This window comes from Tamandua tetradactyla, chromosome 3 (assembly GCF_023851605.1).
Source record: "Tamandua tetradactyla isolate mTamTet1 chromosome 3, mTamTet1.pri, whole genome shotgun sequence".
In the NCBI taxonomy this organism is placed as follows: Eukaryota; Metazoa; Chordata; class Mammalia; order Pilosa; family Myrmecophagidae; genus Tamandua; species Tamandua tetradactyla.
Genome location: NC_135329.1, coordinates 79,509,315 through 79,532,646, shown reverse-complemented (window position 1 = coordinate 79,532,646; position 23,332 = coordinate 79,509,315). Strand labels below are relative to the sequence as shown.

Below are 23,332 nucleotides of genomic sequence, written 5' to 3'. Positions count from 1 at the left end.
CTCCTGCTGTGACACCCACTCTGTGCCTCTCTCAGCTCTTGTCTCTGGAATGTTCTTTTTCCTTTGGGTCAGGAGAATGACTGTCTAGTCCTGACCCTAGGGATGTTGGCAGGAAGGAACAGGACACGAGCAAATGTTGACTATGGGTCTGTGGGAGCTCCCGGGTGGGCTGTGGGTATGCAGGGGTGGGGATCCGGGGGGAGGGGAGGCTGTGTGAGGATGAGAAGACCCAGTCCTAAGATGCTCCCTTGAGCCTGATACAACGAAAGCCCAGTGTACACAGAGAACTCAAAGCACCAACTGGCTCCAGGCATGGATAGAAAGGGAGTGCTGAGGGGAGGACCCCTGGAGGGTATGGCAGAAGGTGGGTCGGTTTTGGTGGACATGACCAGCAAGGGGTGCAGTTCTGTCTGCAGGAGGTGTGTTGGGGGATACAGAGTGGGTGATAGGGAGCTGGGGTTGCAAGGGGGGCAGTGGGCAGCCCCTGGAGGTTAGCAAGAAGGAGGGGTCCTGCTGTCCTGTGATGGCCAGGAAAGCAGGTGGGGGTGGGAGGAGATGGGTGAAGGGACGGGAGACCCCAGAGGGCATGGGCAAGGGCGCGGAAGATGGGGAGATGGCCACAGCAGGGAGTGGAGGATAGGCACTGAGGAGAAGGACATAGGGCACTCTGCTGGAGGAGTTCAGATGGTTGCCCCCTCCACTACCACCACCCCAGGGGGACAGGTGAGTGGCTATGATGGAAGCATAAGGAGGAGGGTTGGTGCAGGGGGAGGTGGCAGATGAGGAGTGGAAGGGAGCATACATGGAAGGGGAGAATTCCGTGGTCTGCACAGTTTCCTTATGGGGAAGCACATGAAAGATGCAGAAACGGCAGGACTGTCCAGAGCTGAGAAGACGAGGGGCTGAGAAGTGAAGGTCCACCTGGGTTAGACACCTGGCACGGCTGAGGTCGGATGGGGCCAGGCTGGGGTGGAGTGGGAGGAGATGGGGTCAGGCTGGGATGAGAGAGGCAGGGCCCAGGCGGGAGTAGGGGGAGATGAGGGAAGGCTGGGGTGGGGGGAGACTGGGGCCAGGCCTGGGGGTGGAGTCAGGATAGGATATAGGATTAGGGAGGGGGTCAGAGACAGCCTGGGCGGAGACACAGGGAACCAGCCAGGGGAAGAAGGGACAGGGTGCAGTCTGACAGTGCAGAGCTGGCCTCCAGGCCCTGAGGTGGCTGCTGGGGGCAGGGTGGGAGCGGGGTGCGGGAAACTGGGCTGGGGCTTCCAGGTCTATGCAGCCCAGGATTGTACGGACATGAGGATGGGACCGATGCCCGCGTACCACTGCCGAGGGGCTGCCCACCCATAGAGGGTCTTCTCCATGGCCACTTCTCAGCCCCGGTTCGCTTTTCCTGATTCTGTGGTCTTGGGTGATGTCTCCAAAGTAGAAAACACTTTTCTAATATCACCTATAACTGGCTGGAGGTTTGCTTTCCATTCTGCTGCGTTTTGGCCACTTTTGTTTTAGCCTTGGGTTTGAGGTGGGCGTGACCTCGCCGTTTCCTCGCTGTGTCCCCACGACCGCGGCTGCGCGGGTCTGAAGCTCCCCGCATCTGCAGCCCGTCTGGGGGCCCTTCCTCCACCCGCCTCAGCGCCAGCGCGGCGCCCACACGCGGTGGGGGGGAGTGGGGGGGGGCTTCTGGAAAGGCAGAAGGCGGTCTCTGGGGAGCCGTCCTGGGGTCCGAGAGAAGACTAGAGGACAGACCCCCGGGCCCCCAGCGGAACGTCGCTTCCGCCCTTTCACCGCCCCTACCTGTCTCGCAGTGGAAGCCGAAAAAGCCCTCGGGGCAGACGCACAGGTAGACCCCGCCGCCGTCCTCGCACTCGCCTCCGTGCTGGCAGGGGCTGGAGGCGCAGGCGGTCACCTCTGGAGAATACCCAGAGAGCCGCGGCGGTCAGCACCCCGCAGGGCCGGGGCCGGGGCCGGGGGAGTCTGGGGGAGGGAGGAGAGGAGAGCGAGCAGAGGAGAAGGGGAAGGCGCGGGAGAGGGCGGGTGCCCCGACGCGACAGCAGAGGGCCCTGGAACTTCTTGGCGTGTACTAGAACCCCCACCCACAGCCTGCCCACCTCCCTCTCAAGGAAGCCGCCACATGCTGCGCCCAGCAGGGACCCATGGACTCCCTCTCTGCTTCCACCACCGTCCCCCCCACCCCCCACCCCCCCTCCGCCAGCTGCCCCTGCTCTCCCAGTGGCTATGAACTTGTTGGAAGCTTTGACGTCTGGGTGTGTCTGGGAACAGGAGGGTTTGAATGAGGGTGGGTCACAGGTGGGGATCCACTGAGAGGAGCCCCTACCTGTTTCACAGTGGACCCCAATGAAGCCTGCAGAACACTGGCAGACAAAGGCCCCCGGGAGATCCTTGCATGAGCCCCCATTCCGACAAGGCTGTGACCGGCACTCATCTGTCTCTGCAGAGACACAGGGCACAGGGTGCTCTGGGAGCCTGGGCTAGGGGTATGGCCCCTACATGGCCCTGGCATCCCGGAGAGCCTATATCACACTGAAGCTGCAGCCCAATGGGATCACCACTCTGAATATCAGTCTCTTTCTCCGTCGGCCGCTCATATCACCACCCCTCCACTGATGCCTGGCCAGAGTCTGCTCACCCCCAAAGGTTTCCACATTATACCCCTGAAGTCTTTCCCATGGCCCCACTGGAGCCGGTGCCCTCCCAGTCCTCTCCCCACAGCCTGTCTGGACCACACCCTTCCAGGATGTGGTGTGTTAGGGTGTCTCTGGTCTGGGCTTAGAGTCTAGGAAAGCATGGGGGTTCACCTCCAGGGCCCAGCCTTCTGGAGTATGGCACTTGTCCAGTGGGGGGCGCCCAGTAGGCCTGCCCTCCCTCTACTGGCAGGAGCACCAGCCCTCTCTACTTCCCATCTTCTTATCCCCACTCCCAGCTGGTGGCCAGAGTCCCCAGGAGGCCAGAGCAGTGGGTCGAGGTCAGCTGTTTCTCACTGAGTTCCAGGCCAGGGGAAGTGGGGATGGGGTATGTGTGTGTAAACCACTGTCCTCCTGGATGTCGAGGCTGGGAGTGGCCCACCCACAGACAGACAGCCCAAGGAGAGAGTCTTGGGGGCCCCTGGAGCCAGGCCACTGTTGTTCCTTGGGACACGGGCCTTGGCTTACCGAGCTCACAGTGGGTGCCTTCATACCCTGTGCTGCAGAGGCACAGGTACCCCCCGACACGGTCCTGGCAGGAGCCCCCATGCAGGCACGGCTGAGAATGGCACTCGTCGACTTCTGAGAGGAGTGGGGCGGGGGTGGGGTACAGGAGAGCCCCCAAGAAGTAAAGCAGCATGTGATTATTAGAGGCAATGGCCTGATGCCAAATTAAAATGGACATAAGCGAGTTTTATTTCGAGGAGTTGGCCAGAATTCTCTGAAATCCCATGATGGTTGGAGTGGCCAGAAACCAGGGCCAGGCAGCATTGGAAGAGAAGGAGTAAGGATGCTGTGGGGCACAGGCTCAGTACTGGGCTTGGGCTCCTCTCTGAACTGACAGGTGGTATCGATGATGACTTTGCAGGCTCAGAAGCCACTTTATTTAATTCCAATAGATCTCAAGTAGGCAGGCCCAGAGGCCTCTGCGGTTTGACAGAAAATGTCTGATGTCCAATTTCGTGGATTCAATAAATAACAATCATGTATGAAACCAATGCATTGGGGGATGGGTCTTTAAAAGATGCATCACAGGTGTGGTTTTTGTTTTGTTTTAGATTTTTAAAAATAATTTTATTTTAACTGATTTTAGATTAACAGAAAATTTGCAAAAGTATATAGCACAGAGAATTCTTCTATTACCCTCATTCTGCTTCCCAGGAGGGAAAAGTATGAGAAGAAACAAGAATGGCATAGTCTCAGTATTCTTGCCAAGGTACTTATCTACAGAGAGAAAGACTAACCTTACAATGGAGAAAGCTGGCAGACAACAGCTTAACCAGTGATTGAGGTAAATTTCTAACAAAATGTTTGTCACCAGCGTCTCAAAGGAAAATCATTTTAGCAAAACAAAATGTCTCAACTGATTTTTCATAGCATTCTCTTTGAATATGAGAACTCAACCACTGTTTAGTAATAAAAAAGACATGAGGAAACACTACAGATGCTATTTAAGATATCTGACAGATATACTTATGCAATCTTCATAGAATTCTTAAAATTAGGACATTTTTACATTAAAATCAAGTTTTATGCCTTCTTTTTGAAAGCTGGAAGACCTAGCCACCCTTCTTCTGCATTTCCACACGGGGACTGCCTCAGTCAGACAGAGCAGCTTCCTCCGCAGTCACTAGAACTTTTTATTTCCCCCACCACTTCTTTTGTTCTATTTTTGAGTCACTTCATTTATGAGTTACCTGATTGGTTTAAATAGGCAAAATCACAGGTTTTTTTTAAAAAACTGGAAGTCGAGCTCCTGAATTTAAAATGCTCAGTTTAGAAAAGTTTAATTTTAATATGTAAATAAATAAATACGTGCTAATGACATAATGCCACTGGGGGACCAGCTCCTAACCTGAGAAACAGAATGTGATCGGCTCACAACTGACAGTCCAAATTTCTGTTTATCAGTTCTTTGCCTTTAATTTTTTTTTTCATTTTTTGAATTGCCTAAACAAAATATGCTTTTGTTTTGGTGTTTATACTCTATTAATAGAGTTTCATATATGTTCTCTTTTCTTGCTCAATGTTATGTTAATAAGATGCACCTACATTGTTGAGGTAGCTGTTTTGGTTCATTCATTTTCCACTGCTATCTAATATTCCACTGTGTGACTTTTCCACACTTTATCCATTCTTGTTTGTGGGCCTTTGAGCTGGTTTTAGAGTTTTTGATCTTACAAAAAGTGCTGTTGTGCATCTTCTTTCACACCTCTTGGTGTGGATAGTGAGTTTCTCTTGAGTTTATACTTCAAAGTAGAATTTCTGGGACACCAGTTATTTGAATGATCAACTTGACAGGTAAATAACTTACCCAGTTGCTTTCCAAGTGTTTGTACCAATTTATATTCCTAGCAACTTACAAGAAATCCTGTTGATCCACATTCTCACAATATGTAGGCTTCTTAGACTTCTGAAATTTTGCCAATTGAATGTACTCCATTGTGCTCTAGGCTTGTATCTACCTGTTTATTAATTTCATTTTATGTTTTTTGGCTTTATATATTTCCTCTTTCATGAAATACCTGTTTTTATATATATATATACATATATATATACACATACACATATATAAATATATACATATATTTACAACACACACATATCTAATATATACTCCCAGTTAGTAGCTTATATTTCATTTTCTTTAAGGTTGATGAATTTAAGTTCCAAATTTTTATATAGCCCAATTTATCCATTTTTCTTTTATAGTTAATTCTGTTTGTGACTTGTAAAAGAATCTTTCCCTACCTCAAGATCAAAAAGATATTTACCTGTATTTTCTATACAAAATTAAATAGCTTTTTTTTTTTTTTTACATTTAAGTCCTTAATCTGGAATTAATTTTTGTGTATGGTGAGATTTAGGCAAGCAATTTAATTTCTTTTAAAATGAATAACCATTTTTTCCCAGCTGTTATGAAGATTTCCTCATAGCTTTCTTTTAGAAGTTCATAATTCTAGATTTTACATTTATGTCTATAATCCATTTTTAGCTAATTTTTATGTAACATGGAATAAGGGCTGAGATTTCTGTTTCTTTGGTTGGTTTTGGCATAAATGAATATCTAGTCGTTCTATCACCATCTGTCAAAAAAGCTTCTTCTTTCCCCACTGCACTTTTGTTGAAAAATCAATTGGCATATCTGTGAAGGTCTACTCCCAGGCCCTCCATTCTGTTCCATTGATCTTCAGACCACATTTCTTCATCACTATAGCTTTACAGTAGGTTTTGAAATCAGTTGTGTAAGTCTTGCAACTTTGATGCACTTAAATTTTGTGTGGCTATTCTAAGTTCTCTGCATTTCCGGATACATTTTAGAATCAGCTTTTCAATTTCTACAAGAAAGTCTGCTGGGACTTCAATCAGGATTGCACTTAATCTATAATTGATTCTATTGGCTAGCATTAGCATTTTTACAAAATCAAGTCTTCCAACCATGAATACAATATCTCTCTACATTAAAAAATCTTTCTCAGCCATGTTGTTTGGTTTTTCGGTATACTGTCTTGCACGTATTTTGTAAAATGTATCATGTTTTTCATGCTGTTGTATTTAACATTATTTTGTTCATTTCCAAGTGTTCACTGCTGCAATACGGAAATACAATTGGTTCTGTAGATTGACCGTGTATCCTGTTACATAGCTAAACTCACTTATCAGTTTTTCAGCTTCTTTTGTATATTCTCCTTCGGGTTTTAACGTACATGATCATGTCACCTGTGAGAAAGACAGTTGTACTTCTTCCTTTCATTATATTTGCCTTCTATTTCCTTTTCTTGTCTTACTGCACTGTCTAAGATCTCCAGGACAATGTTGAATAGAAGTATGCAGTGGTTCATGATTACAGGGAGAAAACATTTGGTCTTTTACCATGAAGTATGATGCTAACTGTAGGTTTTTCATGAGTGCGCTTTATCAGGTCCAAGAAATTCCCTTCTACTTTCGGTTTATTAGGTTTGTAATAATAACTGAATTTTATAAAATGATTATTCTGTATCTATTGATATGTTCATTTGTTTTTCCTCCTTTATCTCCTAATAGGGTGCATTATGGTTATTGATTTTCAAATGTTAAAGCCACCTCTGTTTTTGAGATAAACCCCACTTTGCCAGGATGTATTATCTTTTTTATATATCACTGGATTTCATTTAGTAATATTTTGTTAAGGAGTTTTGCGTCTTTGTTCATGAAGAATATTAGTTTGCAGTTTTTTTCTGTTTTTTTTTTTTTGTAATGTCTGTCTGATTTTGGTTTCAAGGCAGTGATGGCCTCATAAAACGAGTTGAGAAGTGTTCCTTCCACCACTATTTTCTAAAGGAATATGTACGGGGTTGGTATTATTCTTTTTTCTAAATGTCTGATACAATCCACCAGTGAAGCAAACTGACCCTGTCATTTTTTTTTTTTTTGCAGGAAAGTTTTTATTACAAAAATCTCTTTAATAGATACAGCACTATTCAGATTTTCTATTTATTCTTGTGTTCTGGCGATTTGTGTCTTTCAAGATATTTATCCTTTTCATCTAGTTGTCAACTAACTTGGCCTCAGGTTGTTCATAGGGTCCTTTTATTATCCTATAAATGCTGGTAAGATCTCTTTCATTCCAGTATTGGCAATTTTTCTTAATCAATATAGATAGTTTTATCATTTTTACTGATCTTTTTAAAGAACTGGCTTTTGATTTCATTGATTTCTCTATACACACCTTTGCTTTTCTTTTTCTTTTCTCATGACAGTGTTTCAGTAAAACATTATTTTAAACAGATGGCAATCAGGCTTGGGCCTCAGGTTGCTGATAGATTGCTATCCCTGCCCTAATCAAAACTGTAAAGCTTACAAATTCATCTTTGAATATATATCTTTCCTGTAATTCCATTCTCTAATAATTTGTTGCCAATATATAAAAATGCAGTTGATTTTGTCATGATGACCTTATATCCACTAATCATGTTCTTTTCAGTAATTTATCTGTATAGACCATATCAACTGCAAATACTGACATTTTTACTTTTTCCCTTCACAGTTTCGTGACTTTAATTTCTTTTTCTTATTTTGTTGCACTAGCTAGTACCTCCAATACAATATTGATTAAATTAGCTTCAGTGATAATGGTCATCCTTATTTTGTTTCTAATTTTAAAGGGAATGTTTTCCTATTTAGGATCAGGTTTATTCTAGGCTTGAGGAGAGGCATAGTAAATTAGCACCAGAATATTATTTCCTTCCCACTTTTGGCAGATCAGCATGCCTTGATCGGTTCAACAGAGAATACTTTTGAATACCAAGTGCTCCCCATGTATAATAAGGGTCAGGAAACTCACTGTTCCTGTTCCATCTAGAGAACTAACCTGCATTCCTTCCCCTATAAATTGGTAGGGTGTTAAGAGGCAGGTCCTTCTCTACTGGAGCCCCGTGCCTGGCCTCAGTTTATCTCTCTAGAAGTAATGAAGAATTGGGGGGTTATCTGGGCTCTTCTACTTCTCTTTTAAAAGTTACACCCCAACAACTTTTATATTAGAGGTGTATGTTACTTTTAGCCGGATAAGGATAAGAGTACTTCTATTCCTTATTTGCTAAGAATTTATTGCATGAATGGGTGTGAATTTTGTCAACTGCTTGTTATGCATTTATTGAGGTTCTTATAAGATTTTCTCCATAATTTTTCTATCAACTATGCTTACAATCCAACCTGAAAATGGTGATATCATTTCTATAGATTGCTGGATTAAGTTAGCTAATATTTTGTTAAAGATTTTTGCATCTATGCTCATGTTTTAAATGAATTCCTAATGTTACTTTATTCTATTGTCTTATTAGGTTTTGCAAGGTTACACTGCCTCACAGATTAGGTAGGCACATATTGTTTATTGCCTACTCTCTGAAAGAGTTTGTATAACAGCCATGATCTGTTTATTGGCAGTTTGGTAGAATTTACCTGAAAAAATTGTCTCGGCCTGGTGTGTCTTTGTGAGGAAAAAGTTTTAACTATTGTTTCAATTTCTTTAAATAGTTATAGGATTATGCAGGCTTTCTGTGCTTTTTTATGTCACTTCTGTTATGTTATATTTCTCTATGAATATTATGTCCATTTCTTCCGAGTTTGCTAGCTTATTTGTATAGAGTTGTTGGTAGTATTTCCTTACTATCTTTTAATTTCTGCTACATCTATGAGTATGTCCTCTTTCTCATATATAAAGATTTTTTATTTGTGCTCTTTGTTTTTCTTGGTTAGTCATGATAGAGGTTTGACCATTTTATTAGCCTTTTCAAAGAACTGATTTTGGCTTTATCTTTTCTCTTGTATCTTAGATTTCTATTTCATTAATTATGTCTCTTATTTTTATTGCCTCTTTCCTTCTACTTTCTTTACTATTATTTGTGGTTCTTTTCCTAATGTTTGAGGTCAGATATTTAGCTAATTAACTTTTATTTTTCTTCTTTTCTAACATAGGTGTTTAGGGCTATGCATTTCCCATGAGGAATTGCTTTTGTTGCATCACACAAGTTTTGATAAATATAGTGTTCAGTAGTTTTCATTTAAATATATTTTCAATGTCCATTATGATTTCTTCTTTGACCTATGAGTTATTTAAAAATATTCAAACATGGTTATTTCAACATTTATCTTATTTTTATAAATAAGTAACTTAACTGTTTGTGTACTGAGAATGAGATCTACATGTTTACTCTTAAATTTGTCAAGGCATGTGTTATGGACAAACCTGTTATCGGTTTTTATAAATGAGTCCAGTGAACTTGAGAAGAATGTGTATTCCCAAACTGCTGGATAAAGAATTCTATATGACTAGTTTGAGCTGTTAATTATATTGTGCAAATCTACCTTTTTGTTGATTTTGGGAGGCTCCTTAATTTGCCATTAATTGAGAGAGGTAGTTTGAAATTTTTCATTCTTATAGTGGGTTTGTTGATACACTCCTGTAGTGATTTAATTTTTCTTTCTTTGTATTGACACTATTGTAGTGGTTATAATGATTGAATGGTTATAATATTGAATGATTATAATGGTTATATCTCTTGATGAGTTGAACTGGTTGTCCCTGGGAGTCACCCTCTCCATCCTTAACAATGCTTCTTGTCTTACCATCTATTTTACCTCATAGTGCTATACCTATGCCAGCTCTATTATGGTGTGTATTCACTTGATACTGTTCCCCCCCAGACTTTTAGTCTTTCTATGTCTTTTGTTTTAGTAATGTCTCTTGTAAGAATATATATTGTTTTGTTTTATAATAAATCTGGCAATCTCTTATACCTGGAGAGTTTAGTCCATCCATACTCTTCTATAATTTTTATCATAATTCCTTCACATTTTAACTTTTGCCAAATTTTCTGCTTTCATTGTTTCTCCTTTTAGATAGTGACAAGCTTCACCATCATTCTCCCTTCTTTTATCACTTACAGAATATCCTGATCTTGCTTATCTTGTAATTGAGTACTCCTTCCAAACAAAGGGCCTTTTGTTGGCAAGTGTCTGAGGTTGTGTTTGTGTGAGAATATTTTTATTAGGCACTGACATCAAATAACAACTTGACTGGATAAAATGTCTAGGTCTCAAGTTCATTTGTGTCAATATTTATCCTGCTTGGGTTTTTCTGAGCATCTTGGATTAATAGTTGATGTATTTCTTCAGTTTGGGGAAACTAAAATATCAAGTATTCCTGTCTCATTCTGTTTTCTCTTTCTGAGACTCCAGTTACATGTTGTTTAACTATTTGATGTTGAGTTCTCTCATTTTTTTCTTGAATTGTATCCTTTTTGTTGTTAATCCCATCCAATTTATTCTTCCTGTCAGATACTGTATTTTCAGTTCTGGGATCTCTATTTTATCATTTTTAAGTTTCCATTTCTCTGCTCAAATTCTCAATTCTTTCACCCTTCATGCTCCTCTTTTCCTCTATTTTCTTTAATGTAGTGTAATGGCTATTTTAAAGTTCTTGACTGTTAATTCTGGCACCTGAGTAATCTACAGGTCTGTTTCTACTGACGATCATGCATCTCAGACAGTGTGTACAAGGACGGTAGAGACTGGTGTAGGAAATTTCTACTCTTAGGGCGTGTGTGCCCTAGTTACTGTCATGTAGTGAGGCTAGGGAGCTGATCTCTTCAGTATCATCAGGAGTAGAGCTGGTTTGGGGCTGGGGGGGGGCACTTTAGTTTCAGTTCATAATTGGTTTTAAATGCTTGAGGATTGGCATGGGCTGCCCCTCCAGCTGGTCTTGGGATCTAGGCCTTGCCAGATAATTAAATCCTCCTCTGCTTTCTAGACCAGCCCCTGGCTTCCCATGCACTCACTCAAAACTCAGTGGAGGGCAGGCCACAGTGGCTCAGCAGGCAAAATTCTTGCCTGCCATGCCAGAGACTCGGGTTTGGTTCCCGGTGCCTACTCATGTAAAAACAAACAAACGAAACCACAAAAAAACAACTCAGTGGACACAGCTGACGACTTGCCCTGCCCTTGTCCCAACTCGTGGTTCCAGGCCGTTACGCCTGCCACAGGCAGGATATTTGGCTTGTCTCTCTCTATTCTGCAAAGTACATGGCTCATGGCAGTCTTGGTCCTCTGCATATCTCTCTCCCAGGGAGGAAAGCAGCCAACAGTCTTTCTCACTCAGGAAAGTCTTGTTCCGTCTACTTCATTGAAACCTCTTTGCATCCTCAGCTCTCTGATAGGCTAACTGATATATTATAGGTCGTCTGGAGTTTTCTTGATGTTACAGTGAGAGTGATGGTATTTATAACTGTCTACGTCCCAAATGAAAGTTACTCCTATTTAAAAATATTTGTCTTCTTATGTCCTATGTTGCTGATGGGAAGTTGATATTTTTCTCTCTGGTTGTTTTTACAAGTGTTTGGTCTGTCTCTGATATTCTTGAATTTTACTATGTTATGGCTAGTGTTTACATCTGCTTTGTCTGATCTGATCTTCTAAGGGCCCTTTCAACTAGTGGTCATTCATCTTATAACTCTGGAAATTTAATTCTGCAGTTATTAAAAAATTTAATCTTATTTTTATTTTTCTCTCCTTCTTGGATTCCTGTTATCTCGTTGTTGCACTTCCACTTCTGCCCTCCACAGCACCTACATTTTTTTTCTATTTGATGTGTTTATCCTTCTTGCTTCTTTCTGGGAAAGTTTCTCAAGCTGATCTTTCAACTCTTTAACTGTTTCCATTTATCAAATTGTGTTTGGCATTCAACTGTTACATTTTTTTAGTCCTCATATAACCACTTTTATTTTTTTAATGATTTATTGCTTCTGTTTTGCATGGCTAATGTTATGTTTACTTTTGTATATTTATCAGCTTATTTTATATTCTTAGTCCAACTTCTATACTTCTGCTTCTAAGAGTGTATGTTTTCTGGACTTAATTGTTATTATGATTTGAGGTTGTTGTGCTTCTCATGTGTCTTGGTACTCTGGCTTGTGAGCTCACATTCCCTGGGGAAACTGGCTCCTCATGTGGTACCACACTGGGGGAAAAAGAGCACTGAGAGAGGGCAGTCTCCTAAAGAGGAGTCCCCCAGGCCTGGAAATCCAGGAGTAAAGGGGAGATGCTTGGGGCCTCTTGGTCCCCACTTCCTTTCCAGAAGCCCTTGCCAAGACCACCTGGTTGGATGGGGCTTTGCAGGCATTTGGGGATGGTGATTTCTTAGGGGGCCCATCCAGTGCCGGATGTGGCCAGTGCCTAAACCTTATTTCATCACAAATGTGTTAACATCACATAGATTTTCTGAGGAACAGAGTTTGGCAAGCTTTGGCAATGTGTCTGTAGCTGCCTTAGCTGCCTCAAATCTCTAGGGGTGGCAACAAGGGGGGGGCCCTACCGCCAGGCTGTGTATCCCCAGCCACACTGTGGGAAACCCGTGACACAGCCACGTCTGGGGCCCAGGAGATGATACTCCACCACAGGGTCCTGCTCAAATGCATGAGTGGTGGAGGGTCCTGAACTGCCACTGGTGGCTCTCCTAGGGCTACATCGGTGCTTCCTGTGCAGAGGGGGTATGTGCATGCTTGAACCTCTGCTCAGGGCTGCTGTGAGGACAGGGAGGCCCCTGGGACCACTGAGTGGCAATTGCTGGCCACCACCACTGTTGCCATAGGTTCTGGGACTCCTTCATTGAGGAGGATGCCCAGGGGAGGAGGAGCAGGGCCACAGCCAGAGCTGTGGCCCCCCAGCTCCTACACATGGCTGGAGGAGGGTGTAGGTATCCATGTGGCCACCCCACCCCCGAGGGCTCAGGGCTCACCGAGGCACTGTGGAGGCTCACTCCAGGCACCATGTGGCTGGCAGACACTGATGGGGCTGGGAGCACTCAGGCTGTAGCCATGGTCACATGTGTACAGGGCCAACGAGCCCGCCCGAGTGCCGTTGGAGCGCAGCGTGGCGTGTGTCACCTCCTCCGCGGGCCCACAGTCCACCTCTGCCAGAGCACAGGGCTGGGTCTCCCCTTGCAGAGCACCTGCTGCTCCACCCCCACCCTCTGCCAGACCCAGGGGCTCCCCACCTTTGCTCTTCCCACAGGGTGAAGGGGCCTTGCCCTCAGGGGACCAGATGCACTCCCCCCACCCCAAGACTCCCTTTCCTCTTTCCGACTGTGCCCTGCCCCATCCATCTTGAGGGGATGAGGAGGAAATGCCAAATGCTGATCCCACTCTAACCACCCCGTGCCTCTGAGCAAACTCTGGCGTGCTCACCTGCCTGGCACCGGCGCCCCGTATACCCTGCCTGGCAGCGGCAGGAGAAATCCATGCCCAGGTCCTCGCAGGTGGCTCCATTTAGACACGGACTCCGGAAGCAGGGAGAGGGGGCTGCAAGGGACCACTGGAGGGTCATTGCCCAACCCCCATTCGCAGGGCCTCCCCCCAGCCCTCTGGGGCTCCTCCCTGAGAGGGACATCCGGCCTCCCATCCCCTCTGCTGTGTAAAGAGGGGCCAGCGCCGCACCCCAGGCCCCTCTTGGCGCCTGCGACCCCTCACCTATCTCACAGTGCCGCCCGGAGAAGCCTGGGGGACAGTCACACTTGTATTTGCCGATGTAGTGGAAGCATGTGCCGCCGTTGTGGCAGGGGCCCGAGGCGCATGAGTCTGGTTTCCCTGGAAGCAGAGGGTGCCCGGTGGGGTCTGAGGTCACATGTCCGCTGTCCCCGCCTCTGCTTGCAGTGCCCCGATGTCGCCTTGGAATGAAGCATAAGGCACGGCAGCCGGGTCCGGGGTCGGGTGGGCTCCTTCCCATACCCCCACCCACTGCCTACACTGGGTCTCGTTGGTCAGAGGATTCAGGCCCGGGGCTGGCCAGTCGCCCCTCCTCCCCGGGGACGTCCACCATTATCCCTGACCCTGCGCACCGATCTCGCAGTGCCGCCCAGTGAAGCGGTAAGGGCAGCTGCAGTGGTAGTCACCGGCTGCCTCCTTGCACGTGCCCCCGTTCCGGCAAGGCCCAGAGCTGCACAGGCGGGGCCTGACTGTGGAGAGAGGGGGAGTGGGTGAGCAGGCACCCAGGGTCCCTGCCCGCAGCTTCCTAGGCCTGTGCACCGCCTGTCCCGGGAAATGGCAGCATCCTAGTGACCAGATAGGCCAGGGAGGAGCTCAGGACTCAGGTTCCGAGAGGGGATGCAGCAGCAAGGAGGGGCACCTCCTCTTCTCCTTCCCTCCCTGCTCTACCCTGCCGGGTCATGAGACTGCATGCCCACACGCTGTCCACACCACTCTTGCAAGCAGCCCTCCTGTGTGCCCTGGGCAGAACAACCTGCCCCCCGGGGATGCTCAACATGTATGAATCCGTCATAAGACTGTCAGAGACTTGCCCTCAGGGACAAGGGTAGGAGGGGCATCATAAGGGGGCTTTCCAGTAAAGCCACAGAGGTCTTGTTTCTCCAGGCAAGCCCAGAAGGCCACAGAAGACCCGGGACTGCAGGCCACGTGCGGGCTGAGCATGCAGTAGAGGGATGAGGGGCCAGGTTCCCGCACCATGGGGGAGAGGGCCACAGCCACGCTGAGCTCATGGGCTGGCGCCTCTTGCTCTGAGCAGGGGGATGCCGAGAGGTGTCTGGGGTGCTAATGAGGGTCCCAGCCACTGCAGGGAAGAGACAGTCCTGGGGTGAGGGTGGGTGTGGGGAAAGGAGAGCTATGTCTACAATTTACTTGCAGAAGGATCTTTATGTTCTTAGCGACTACATGTAAAAATGTCGATACTGGCCAACTGAATTACAGACTTAAAGTCCTGGCAAGATTTTAAAAAGCAGAATTCAATACAGTGATTCTCAACTCTATTTGGAGGCACACTGAACTAACCCAGCAGGTTCCCAGGGCTGGATCTCTGCCTGAAGGAACAAGTCTTCACAGCCCCCCCTCGCAGGGGTTGGCGCGAGCACAGAACAAACAAGGCAGCCCGGAGCACAAAGCAAAGCTCCAGAGAAGGTGGACGATTAACCAAAAACAGACGGAAAAGGAAAAGCGAGTGAGGCGGAGGACGCTGCGCTCCAGACCCGGGTCGCTCTCCAGGGTGCTGATCGCCGCGCCTACCTTTCTCGCAGTGCCTGCCGTGGAAGCCGCGCGGACAGTCGCACGTGTAGGAGTCCTCGTGGGCGTCGCAGGAGCCCCCGTTGAAGCAGGGGTCCGAGTCACAGGGCGACGGCAGGGCTGGGGTAGGGGGCAGAGGGCGGTTCTGGAGCACCTTGGCGCCACCCTTGAGGGTCACCCTGACACCCGATACAAAACGGGGCTCTCGGCTCCTCACACGGGGGTCCAAGGACCCTTTCTGGGATTTCTCTTATCCTCGGTTTTACCAGAATTCATTCTCCTTCTTCCTACAACATCTAAACGTCTTCTTGTCATCACCATCATCATCACTGCCACCAAGGAAATCCTTATTATATATAATTAATTGCACAATAACAAATATACATTCATTATTGTATGTTTAATTACAGACAATTAATTATATATGTGTATTAGCTGTATGACAGCTTATGCCAGGGCTCGGGGAAGACCCCACAATGGTGGATCTAAACTTTTTAAGATGCTTTCCTGTCGGTGAGCTCTACAGGCAGAGTAGATAGCCAGCCCGTTTACGGAGGATACTAGGAAGGCTCAGGGGGGTAGGTCCCGAGGCGAGAGAGCAGGGAAGCAGGGAGCAGCCAGCAGCACCCTCCCACTCCCTACTCCCCACTCACAGTGACTGGCGTTGTGGTCCGTGTGGCAGACGCAGAGGTAGCTGCCCCCATACTCCATGCAGTAACCGCCGTCAGGGCACTGGGCATTCATGTTGCAGGGCGTGGCCGTGACTTCTGCAGAGAGGGAGGAAGCCCCATGCATACCCCCGTGTGCCTTCCTGGGACCCAGGTCCTCCTCCTCCAGGGGTGCCCTCCTGGGGTGGGAGTGGGGGGTCGAGGGTCTAGCCTGTGGAAACCCACCCAGATCCAGCTCCCACTCCCTGGCTCATCTGTCTGCTTGTTCCTCCCCATGCCAGTGATAGGGATGCGAAGGGACCCTCTCGAGCCCTGCCACCTACCAAATTCACAGAGCAGCCCAAAGAAGCCTGGGGGGCACTGGCAGACAGTGCTGTTGGCGCCCAGGCAACGGCCTCCATTGCGGCATTCACAGTCACTGGTAAGCCCTGCTATCGGGGAGGGGACACGGCATGTGGGGGCAGCCCACCTACTCTGCTCCTGCCACCTTCCCATGAAAGCTCCTGCGCACATCCATGCACACTCACAGGTTCACGTTTACACACACTCACATGTTCATACATTCAGTCTCCCTCACTCACACATTCTCATCCGCTCACACCCATGTGAGCACTTTCACACATTCTCACATACACACACTCACATCCATTCACCCACATGCACTCATACATTCTCATGCTCACACACTCATGTTCACATGCATTCACACTCACCACCCCATAGATACACATGCTCACACAACTCACATGTTCATATACATTCACAACATCCTCACACACCCATTCACACACCCATTCACACCCATGGGCTCTTTTACAGTTCTTATATATACCTTCACACATTCACACCTGCCCCCATAGATTCACATGCTCACACTCATGTTCACATACATTCACAAATACCCACAGAGATTCACATGCTCACACCCACACCCACACAGATTTGCATGTTCACATACATTCATACTTACACCCACCCACTTACACTCACAGATTCATATGCTCAGATACACTCATGTTCATACATTCTCACATATACACACATTCACACGCACTCACAATCATACACATCCACACTCATTCTCTCTTTTGGGTGTTTTGTTCATGTGTGTCTACCATTCTGCTGGCACAACCCACAGGACCCCCCACCCACATACCTGGAGCCTCTGCTCCAACCTTGGACCCCCACATCCAGCCCTGTCCAGCCCCCACCACCCTAGCAGCCCAGCCCCACGCACTGTCCCTGCAGTCACGGCCCACGAAGCCTCCAGGGCATTCGCACACGTAGCCCAGCTCTGCATCCACGCAGGTGCCCCCATTGTGGCACGGGGCCGAGAGGCAGGCGTCGGGCTCTGGGTAGCTTCCTGTAAGAAAGACAGTGGTCGCCAGCAGCCCACGGCACAGGTGGGAGAGATAGAGGCCTGGAGGCTATACGGCCTCCCTGCCTAGCTGCCACGGCACTGGGTAGGGTTTGAATCTCCTTTCTTGGTGTCAAGTGGAATCTCAGCTAGCAATAGAGCTAGAGCTCAGTTGCTCTATTGGCCCTGGAGCTCAGTGTCTCCTGGGCTACCTCTTTGGAACAGCAGCCAGGGTAAGGGGCCCCCGGCTGCACAAAGGGAGCCTCGGGCCAGCAGCCTTGCAGTAGTCTGGCCAAGTACCCCTTTCAGTGAAATAAGGGAGCTTTTTCATTTCTGTGGTCGATGTCTAGTTCAGTTGTGCAGGGTCCAAGAACACAATCCTTTTAAACCTAGGGAGGTTTATGTAGTGGCCCGCAACGCAGCCTGTCACATGACCGCCCTGTGAACTTGAGAAGGCTGCAAGTGTTGTAAATGTCAAATAGGTCAAGGGGGCTGATAGTCGTGGTCAAGTCTTCTGGATCCTCCCCAATTCTCTACCAGTCAGAAAATCTCAGCACTTACTGAGCGAAGTGCCGAAACAGCCACATGCAAGGTGGGTCTTGCACGTTGTTATATTTCTTCTTGTACTTCTGTTTTGCTTCATGTATTTTGCATGTTATTAGGTGCAAGCATATTATTATATGGCCTCTTGGCAAGTCTACCCGGTTTTCAATATGAAAGTCTGCTCTTCATCCCTCGTTAGGGGCCTTACTCCAAATTTTTCATTCACCTGACACTTACATGTCATTCCAACTTTCTTTTGGTTAGTGTTTGCATAGTGTGTCTTTAACCAATCTATTACTTTTCTTTTTTTTATGATTTGCAATTTCTTCATGTACTTCTAAACATTTATCTTTAATATTAATTTATAGTAAAATTGACTTTTGTTTAGCATACGATTCTATGAATTTTAACACCTGTAGATTTGTGTAGCCACCTCAATCAGGATACAGAACATTCCATTACTCCAAAAGACTTCCTTGTTCTATTTTTTTAGAAGATACCTCCTAAGTCTTCTAAAAGGATATCTTCTAAAAAGATAACTATCTTTTAGAGAGATATCTATCTCTCCCCTTCTTGGTCCCCCAGCAACCAGTGATCTTTTCTTCATCTGCACTGTTTTGTCTTTTTAAGAATGCCATTTAAATGGAATCTACCTAAAGGAATCTCTTGCCATACATCAACTTGCTGTCTCAATAATTAGTTCCTTTTTTTGAGGAGTGAGTAGTAGTTCATTGTATGCTTTGTACACTTATTCTCCCAATGTGGGTACTCCCAGTTTTTGGTGATTATGAACAGACATGCTACAAACATTTGTGCACAGGTTTTTAAATTGATATATATTATATATTCACATACCATGTAATCATCCAAAATGTACAATCAATGGTTCACAGTATCATCATATAGCTGCATGCACAGGTTTTTGCATGAAAACCAGTTTTCATTTCTTTAGGGGTCTCACCCAGGATTGCCAAGAGTGCAATTACTTCCACATTCTAAGTGCATATTTGACTTTATAAAAAGCAACACAAACTGTTTTCAGAGTGGCTAAACCATTGTGTATTCCTACCAACAATGCATGAGTGCTCTAGGTGCTCCGGATCCTTACCAGGTCAGTAGTTTTTATTTCAGCCATTCTAACAGGTGTGTAGTGGCATCACATCACATTTTTCATTTGCATTAAACAGAGGCTAAAATAGCAACAAATAAGTACATCTGCTCACATGTTTATTTGCTTTCTATATGCTCTTTTTAGTGAAGTTTTTGGTCAAGTGTTTGGTCCATTTTCTAACTGGATTGCTTATTTTCATATTTGAGATTGAAGTGTTCTTTATATAGTCTAAATACAAGACCTTTGTCAGATATGAGTTTTGCAAACATCTTCTGTCAACTTATAGCTGGTCTTTTCATTCTCTTAACTATGCCTCTCACAGAGCAAGAGATTTTAATTTTGGTGAAGTCCAATTTAACAATTTTTTCTCTTGTGGATTGTGGATTTATTTTGGTGATACATTTATATGATGGGATATGGTGCAGCCACAAAAAGAAGGGATATCAAGAGCATACAATGAATTGAATAAACCTTGAGGACAATGTGTTGTACAAAAGCAGGTCAAAAGCAAAAGAACATTCCATTCTACATATGCAACCAGTGATTCTTAATATCATCACATAGATGTATGATCATCATTTCTTAGTACATTTTCATCGGTTTAGAAATAGAAATAGCAAGACAACAGAAAAAGAAATAAAATGATAATATAGAGAAAAAAATAAAAAATATATAAAAATATATATATAAAAAGCAAAAGAATAAATATGCTAACATCTCCTTCAGAAAATACTTGTTACTCTGTGATACCTAAGACCCAGAAACGGAGTGCTGCAGCCCTAAAGGTTAGCATACAATAATAGTCAAAATAACCTAAAAAGAGATCAGGCTTCAATTAGAGATAAAAATGAAGCTAATCTGGCTGGACTAAGGTAAATCAGAATACAAGGAAAAAGATGATAGTGTATGTACTCAGAGCTTCACCTACTATATGAGACCAAAGGCAGAGAGGTTTATCATTTCTAGAACCAAAATTTTCTGTAACACAATCTAAATCAACCAGTCTGGATAGCTCATTTAAACAATATAAACTCCTGGAGACCAGAGCAGGAGTGAGGCCTTGTAGTTCTATATAGCTTAATGTGATATGGATACATCTCAGACTATGGTGGGCTGATAATTAAGAAGTATTGGTAGTATCCTTTGAGGGTCCAAGGGAAAAAAAAGTATATATGGAGCTATTAAGCTTTCTCATATGGGAAAACCCAGGTACCCTTTCAACCATTGGGGCTCCCAAGCAAATACACCAAGCTCTGGATTTTGAGGCTTGCCCTTATGAAACTATTTCTGTAGGGGAGAAGCTAAGAATACTCATAACAAGGCCTAAGAGTTGCTTCCAGAAAGCCTCTTTTGTTGCTCAAATGTGGCCTCTCTCAATCTCTAAGTCCAACTCTGCAAGGAAAATCATCACCCTTTCCCCTTCATGGGACATGACATTCAGGGGTGAAAGTGTCCCTGACAACATGGGGCATGACTCCCAGGGATGAGTCTGGGTCTGGCACCGTGGAACTGACAATGCCTTCCAGACCAAAAGGAGGAAAAGAAGTCTAATAAAATAAGGCATCAGTAGCCAAGAGAGATCAAAAAGAGTCAAGAAGCTATTATAGAGGTAACTCTGATGCAAGCTTCAGTTAGATAGTGCTAACTGCCATGATTTGCTAAACTCCAACCAACATCACTCCTGTTGACTCTTAATAACACTTAGAGCTGAAACTGAGACTCTATAAAAGCTTCATGCACTAAGTTTGCTTCCCTGAGAACCTATAATTCCCAGAGGGTTCCTAGGTCAGATAAATCCTGAAACCCAGAAGGACCAGCCTTTCCAAAATGATCAACTAATTACATCCTTAAGTGTTGACATCCCTTCTCAAAATGTGAAAATCAGAATAGGCATTGTCAAAGATCCCTATAGACTGGGAGAAGGATCAAAGGAGAAGGAGAAGTTATAAAAGAGAAAATAGGATTTAACAGATGAGTATGACTGCTGAATCATTATATTGGTAACTCTTCTGGCCTCTAGTGTTTTGGAGCAGCTAGAAGGAGAAATCTGAAATAGTGGGATGGTAACTGTTCTAGTTTGCTAGCTGCCGGAATGCAACACACCAGAGACGGATTGGCATTTAATAAAAGGGGATTTATTTTGTTGGTTCTTCAGAGGAAAGGCAGCTAACTTTCCACTGAGGTTCTTTCTTACGTGGAAGGCACAGGATGGTCTCTGCTGGTCTTCTTTCCAGGCCCCTGGGTTCCAACAGCTTTCCCCGGGGTGACTTTCTGAATCTCCAAAGGCCTGGGCTGAGCTGCAAGTGCTGAGATGCGGAATGCCGAGCTGCTTAGCTGTGCTACGTTGCAATCTCTCATTTAAGCACCAGCCAATTAAGTCAAACGTCACTCATTGCAGCAGACACGCCTCCTAGCTGGCTGCAGATGTAATTAGCAACAGATGAGGTTACGTACCGTTGGCTTATGTCCACAGCAACAAGATTAGGTATGCTCACCTGGCCAAGTTGACAACTGAATCTAACTAACACAGTAACCCATGATGAAATCTGGGTTACCAAATTACAAACTCTGAAATCTGTTCTGTAACTACTTGTTGAGGTATACTTTGAAAATTCTTGCTTTTCCTTCTTTGCTTTGTATATATATTATAATTAACAAGAAAAATGTTTTAAAAAATCAGTTATCCTTGAGTATGTCTATTGCTGGATTCTTTATGCTTTTCCATCGATCTTCATGTTTGTCCCTTTGCCAGTACCACATGGCTTTAAAGTACATCTTATTATACATTTAGAATCAGCACGTCTCTATTTACAAAGCAATCCTGCTGGTGATGGATGGTGATGATGGCTGTACAATAGTGTGAATGCAATTGACACCACTGAATCATATTCTTGAATGTGGCTAAAATAAGAAATGTTACAGTGTATATATGTTACCACAATAAAAATGTTTAAGAAACCCTGCTGGGATTTGATTGGAGTCGTGTTCAATAGATCAATTTGGGCAGAACTGACATCTTCACTATGTCGAGTTTTATGATTGATCAACACGGAATATCTTTTCATTCTTTGAGATTGTCTTTGATTTCTTTCATTGGAGTTTTGTATTTTCCATTTATTCTTATGCACAGTTTGTTAGAGTTATATCTAAGTATGTCATTTTCAGGGTGCTACTGTAAATGGTATTTTACTTTAATTTCAAATTCCAATTGTTCATTGTTGGTACACAGAAAAGCAATTGACTTTTGTATGTTCACCTAGTATCCTAATACCTTGTTATACTCATTTATTAATTCTAGCAGCCCTTTTGTAGATTTCTTGGGATTTTATGTCTAGGCAATCAATTGAGCTGCAAAAAGGGACAATTTTATTTCTTCCTTACCACTCTATTTACATTTTATTTTTGGCTCTTGCCTAATTCACTGGCTAGGATTTTGAATAGGAGTGGTAAGAACAGACCCTGTTTTTTGTTTGTTTGTTTGTTTTGCTTTTTTTTTTGTTCCTGATCTTAGGGAGAAGACATTTAGTCTTTCATCAAGTATATTGTTCACTGCAGGATTTTTTTTAGATACCTTTATCAGAGTGGGGATGTCTTCTAATTCCTTGTCTCCTGGGAGTTACCAGAATATATGATGAATTTTATGAAACACTCTTTGCATACATTGATATGACAATATATATGCTTTTCCTTCTTTTGATTGTAATTCTGGTGGATTATATTGACTGGCTTTTAAATATTGTGCCAATCTTGCATTCCTGGAATAAACTGTTCTTGGTCATGATGTCTTATTATTTTTAAAAACTGCTGGATTCGATTTGCTAATATTTTTGGAGGGTTTTTGAGTCTGCTCATGAGTGATATTTCTCTTTAGTTTTCTTTTCTTGTACTGTGTTTGATCTGGTATCAGGGAACCGCAGCCTCCTAGAATGAGTTTGGAGGCATTTACTTTTCTTCTCTTGTTCTGATAGTGAGTGTGTGGGACTGATGTTATTTCTTCTTTAAATGTTTGGTGAATTTGCCAGTGAAACCACCTGGGCCTGGAGATTTCTTTTTTTGAAGTTTCAAAGTGAAACTACATATTGAAAATTTTTAATGGTTTACAGGATTATTCAGGTTATTTCATCTTGGATGAGCTGTAGTAGTTTGTGTTTTCTGACAAAGTGGTTAATTTCATTTGATTTTTTAAGTTATGCATGTAGATCATAGCTTTCCTTTATAGTTCTTTTAATGTTTGAGTAGTCTGCAGTGACCCTTCTCCTTCATTCCTGTTATTGGTACTCTGTGTGTCTTGCCTTTCTTTATCAGTCTTGCTGGAGGTTTATCAATGTTATTGATCTTTTCAAAGAAACTGCTTTTTGTTTCATTGATTTGGGTTTACTTAGGTGAAAGCTGAGCTCATTGATTTGAGA

At 44.6% G+C, this 23,332-nt stretch overlaps 1 protein-coding gene across 12 annotated transcripts in view; it reads right to left on the bottom strand.

Moving 5' to 3' along the window:
• The window catches only part of SNED1 (sushi, nidogen and EGF like domains 1), a 140,246-nt gene that overhangs the window by 21,624 nt on the left and 95,290 nt on the right, over positions 1 to 23,332 (bottom strand). For 7 of the 12 annotated variants that reach the window (XM_077153321.1, XM_077153322.1, XM_077153323.1 and 4 more), the window contains exons 9-19: positions 17,150 to 17,275; positions 16,236 to 16,340; positions 15,898 to 16,011; positions 15,248 to 15,364; positions 14,071 to 14,187; positions 13,703 to 13,819; positions 13,421 to 13,534; positions 12,973 to 13,146; positions 3,171 to 3,284; positions 2,336 to 2,449; positions 1,795 to 1,908 (exon numbers count right to left, since the gene is read on the bottom strand). In XM_077153321.1, coding sequence (XP_077009436.1) covers positions 1,795 to 1,908; positions 2,336 to 2,449; positions 3,171 to 3,284; positions 12,973 to 13,146; positions 13,421 to 13,534; positions 13,703 to 13,819; positions 14,071 to 14,187; positions 15,248 to 15,364; positions 15,898 to 16,011; positions 16,236 to 16,340; positions 17,150 to 17,275 — 1,326 coding nt within the window. Of the gene's footprint in view, positions 1 to 1,794; positions 1,909 to 2,335; positions 2,450 to 3,170; positions 3,285 to 12,972; positions 13,147 to 13,420; positions 13,535 to 13,702; positions 13,820 to 14,070; positions 14,188 to 15,247; positions 15,365 to 15,897; positions 16,012 to 16,235; positions 16,344 to 17,149; positions 17,276 to 23,332 lie in introns of all 12 variants that reach the window. The other 5 variants (XM_077153331.1, XM_077153333.1, XM_077153326.1 and 2 more) reach the window with 4 other exon arrangements.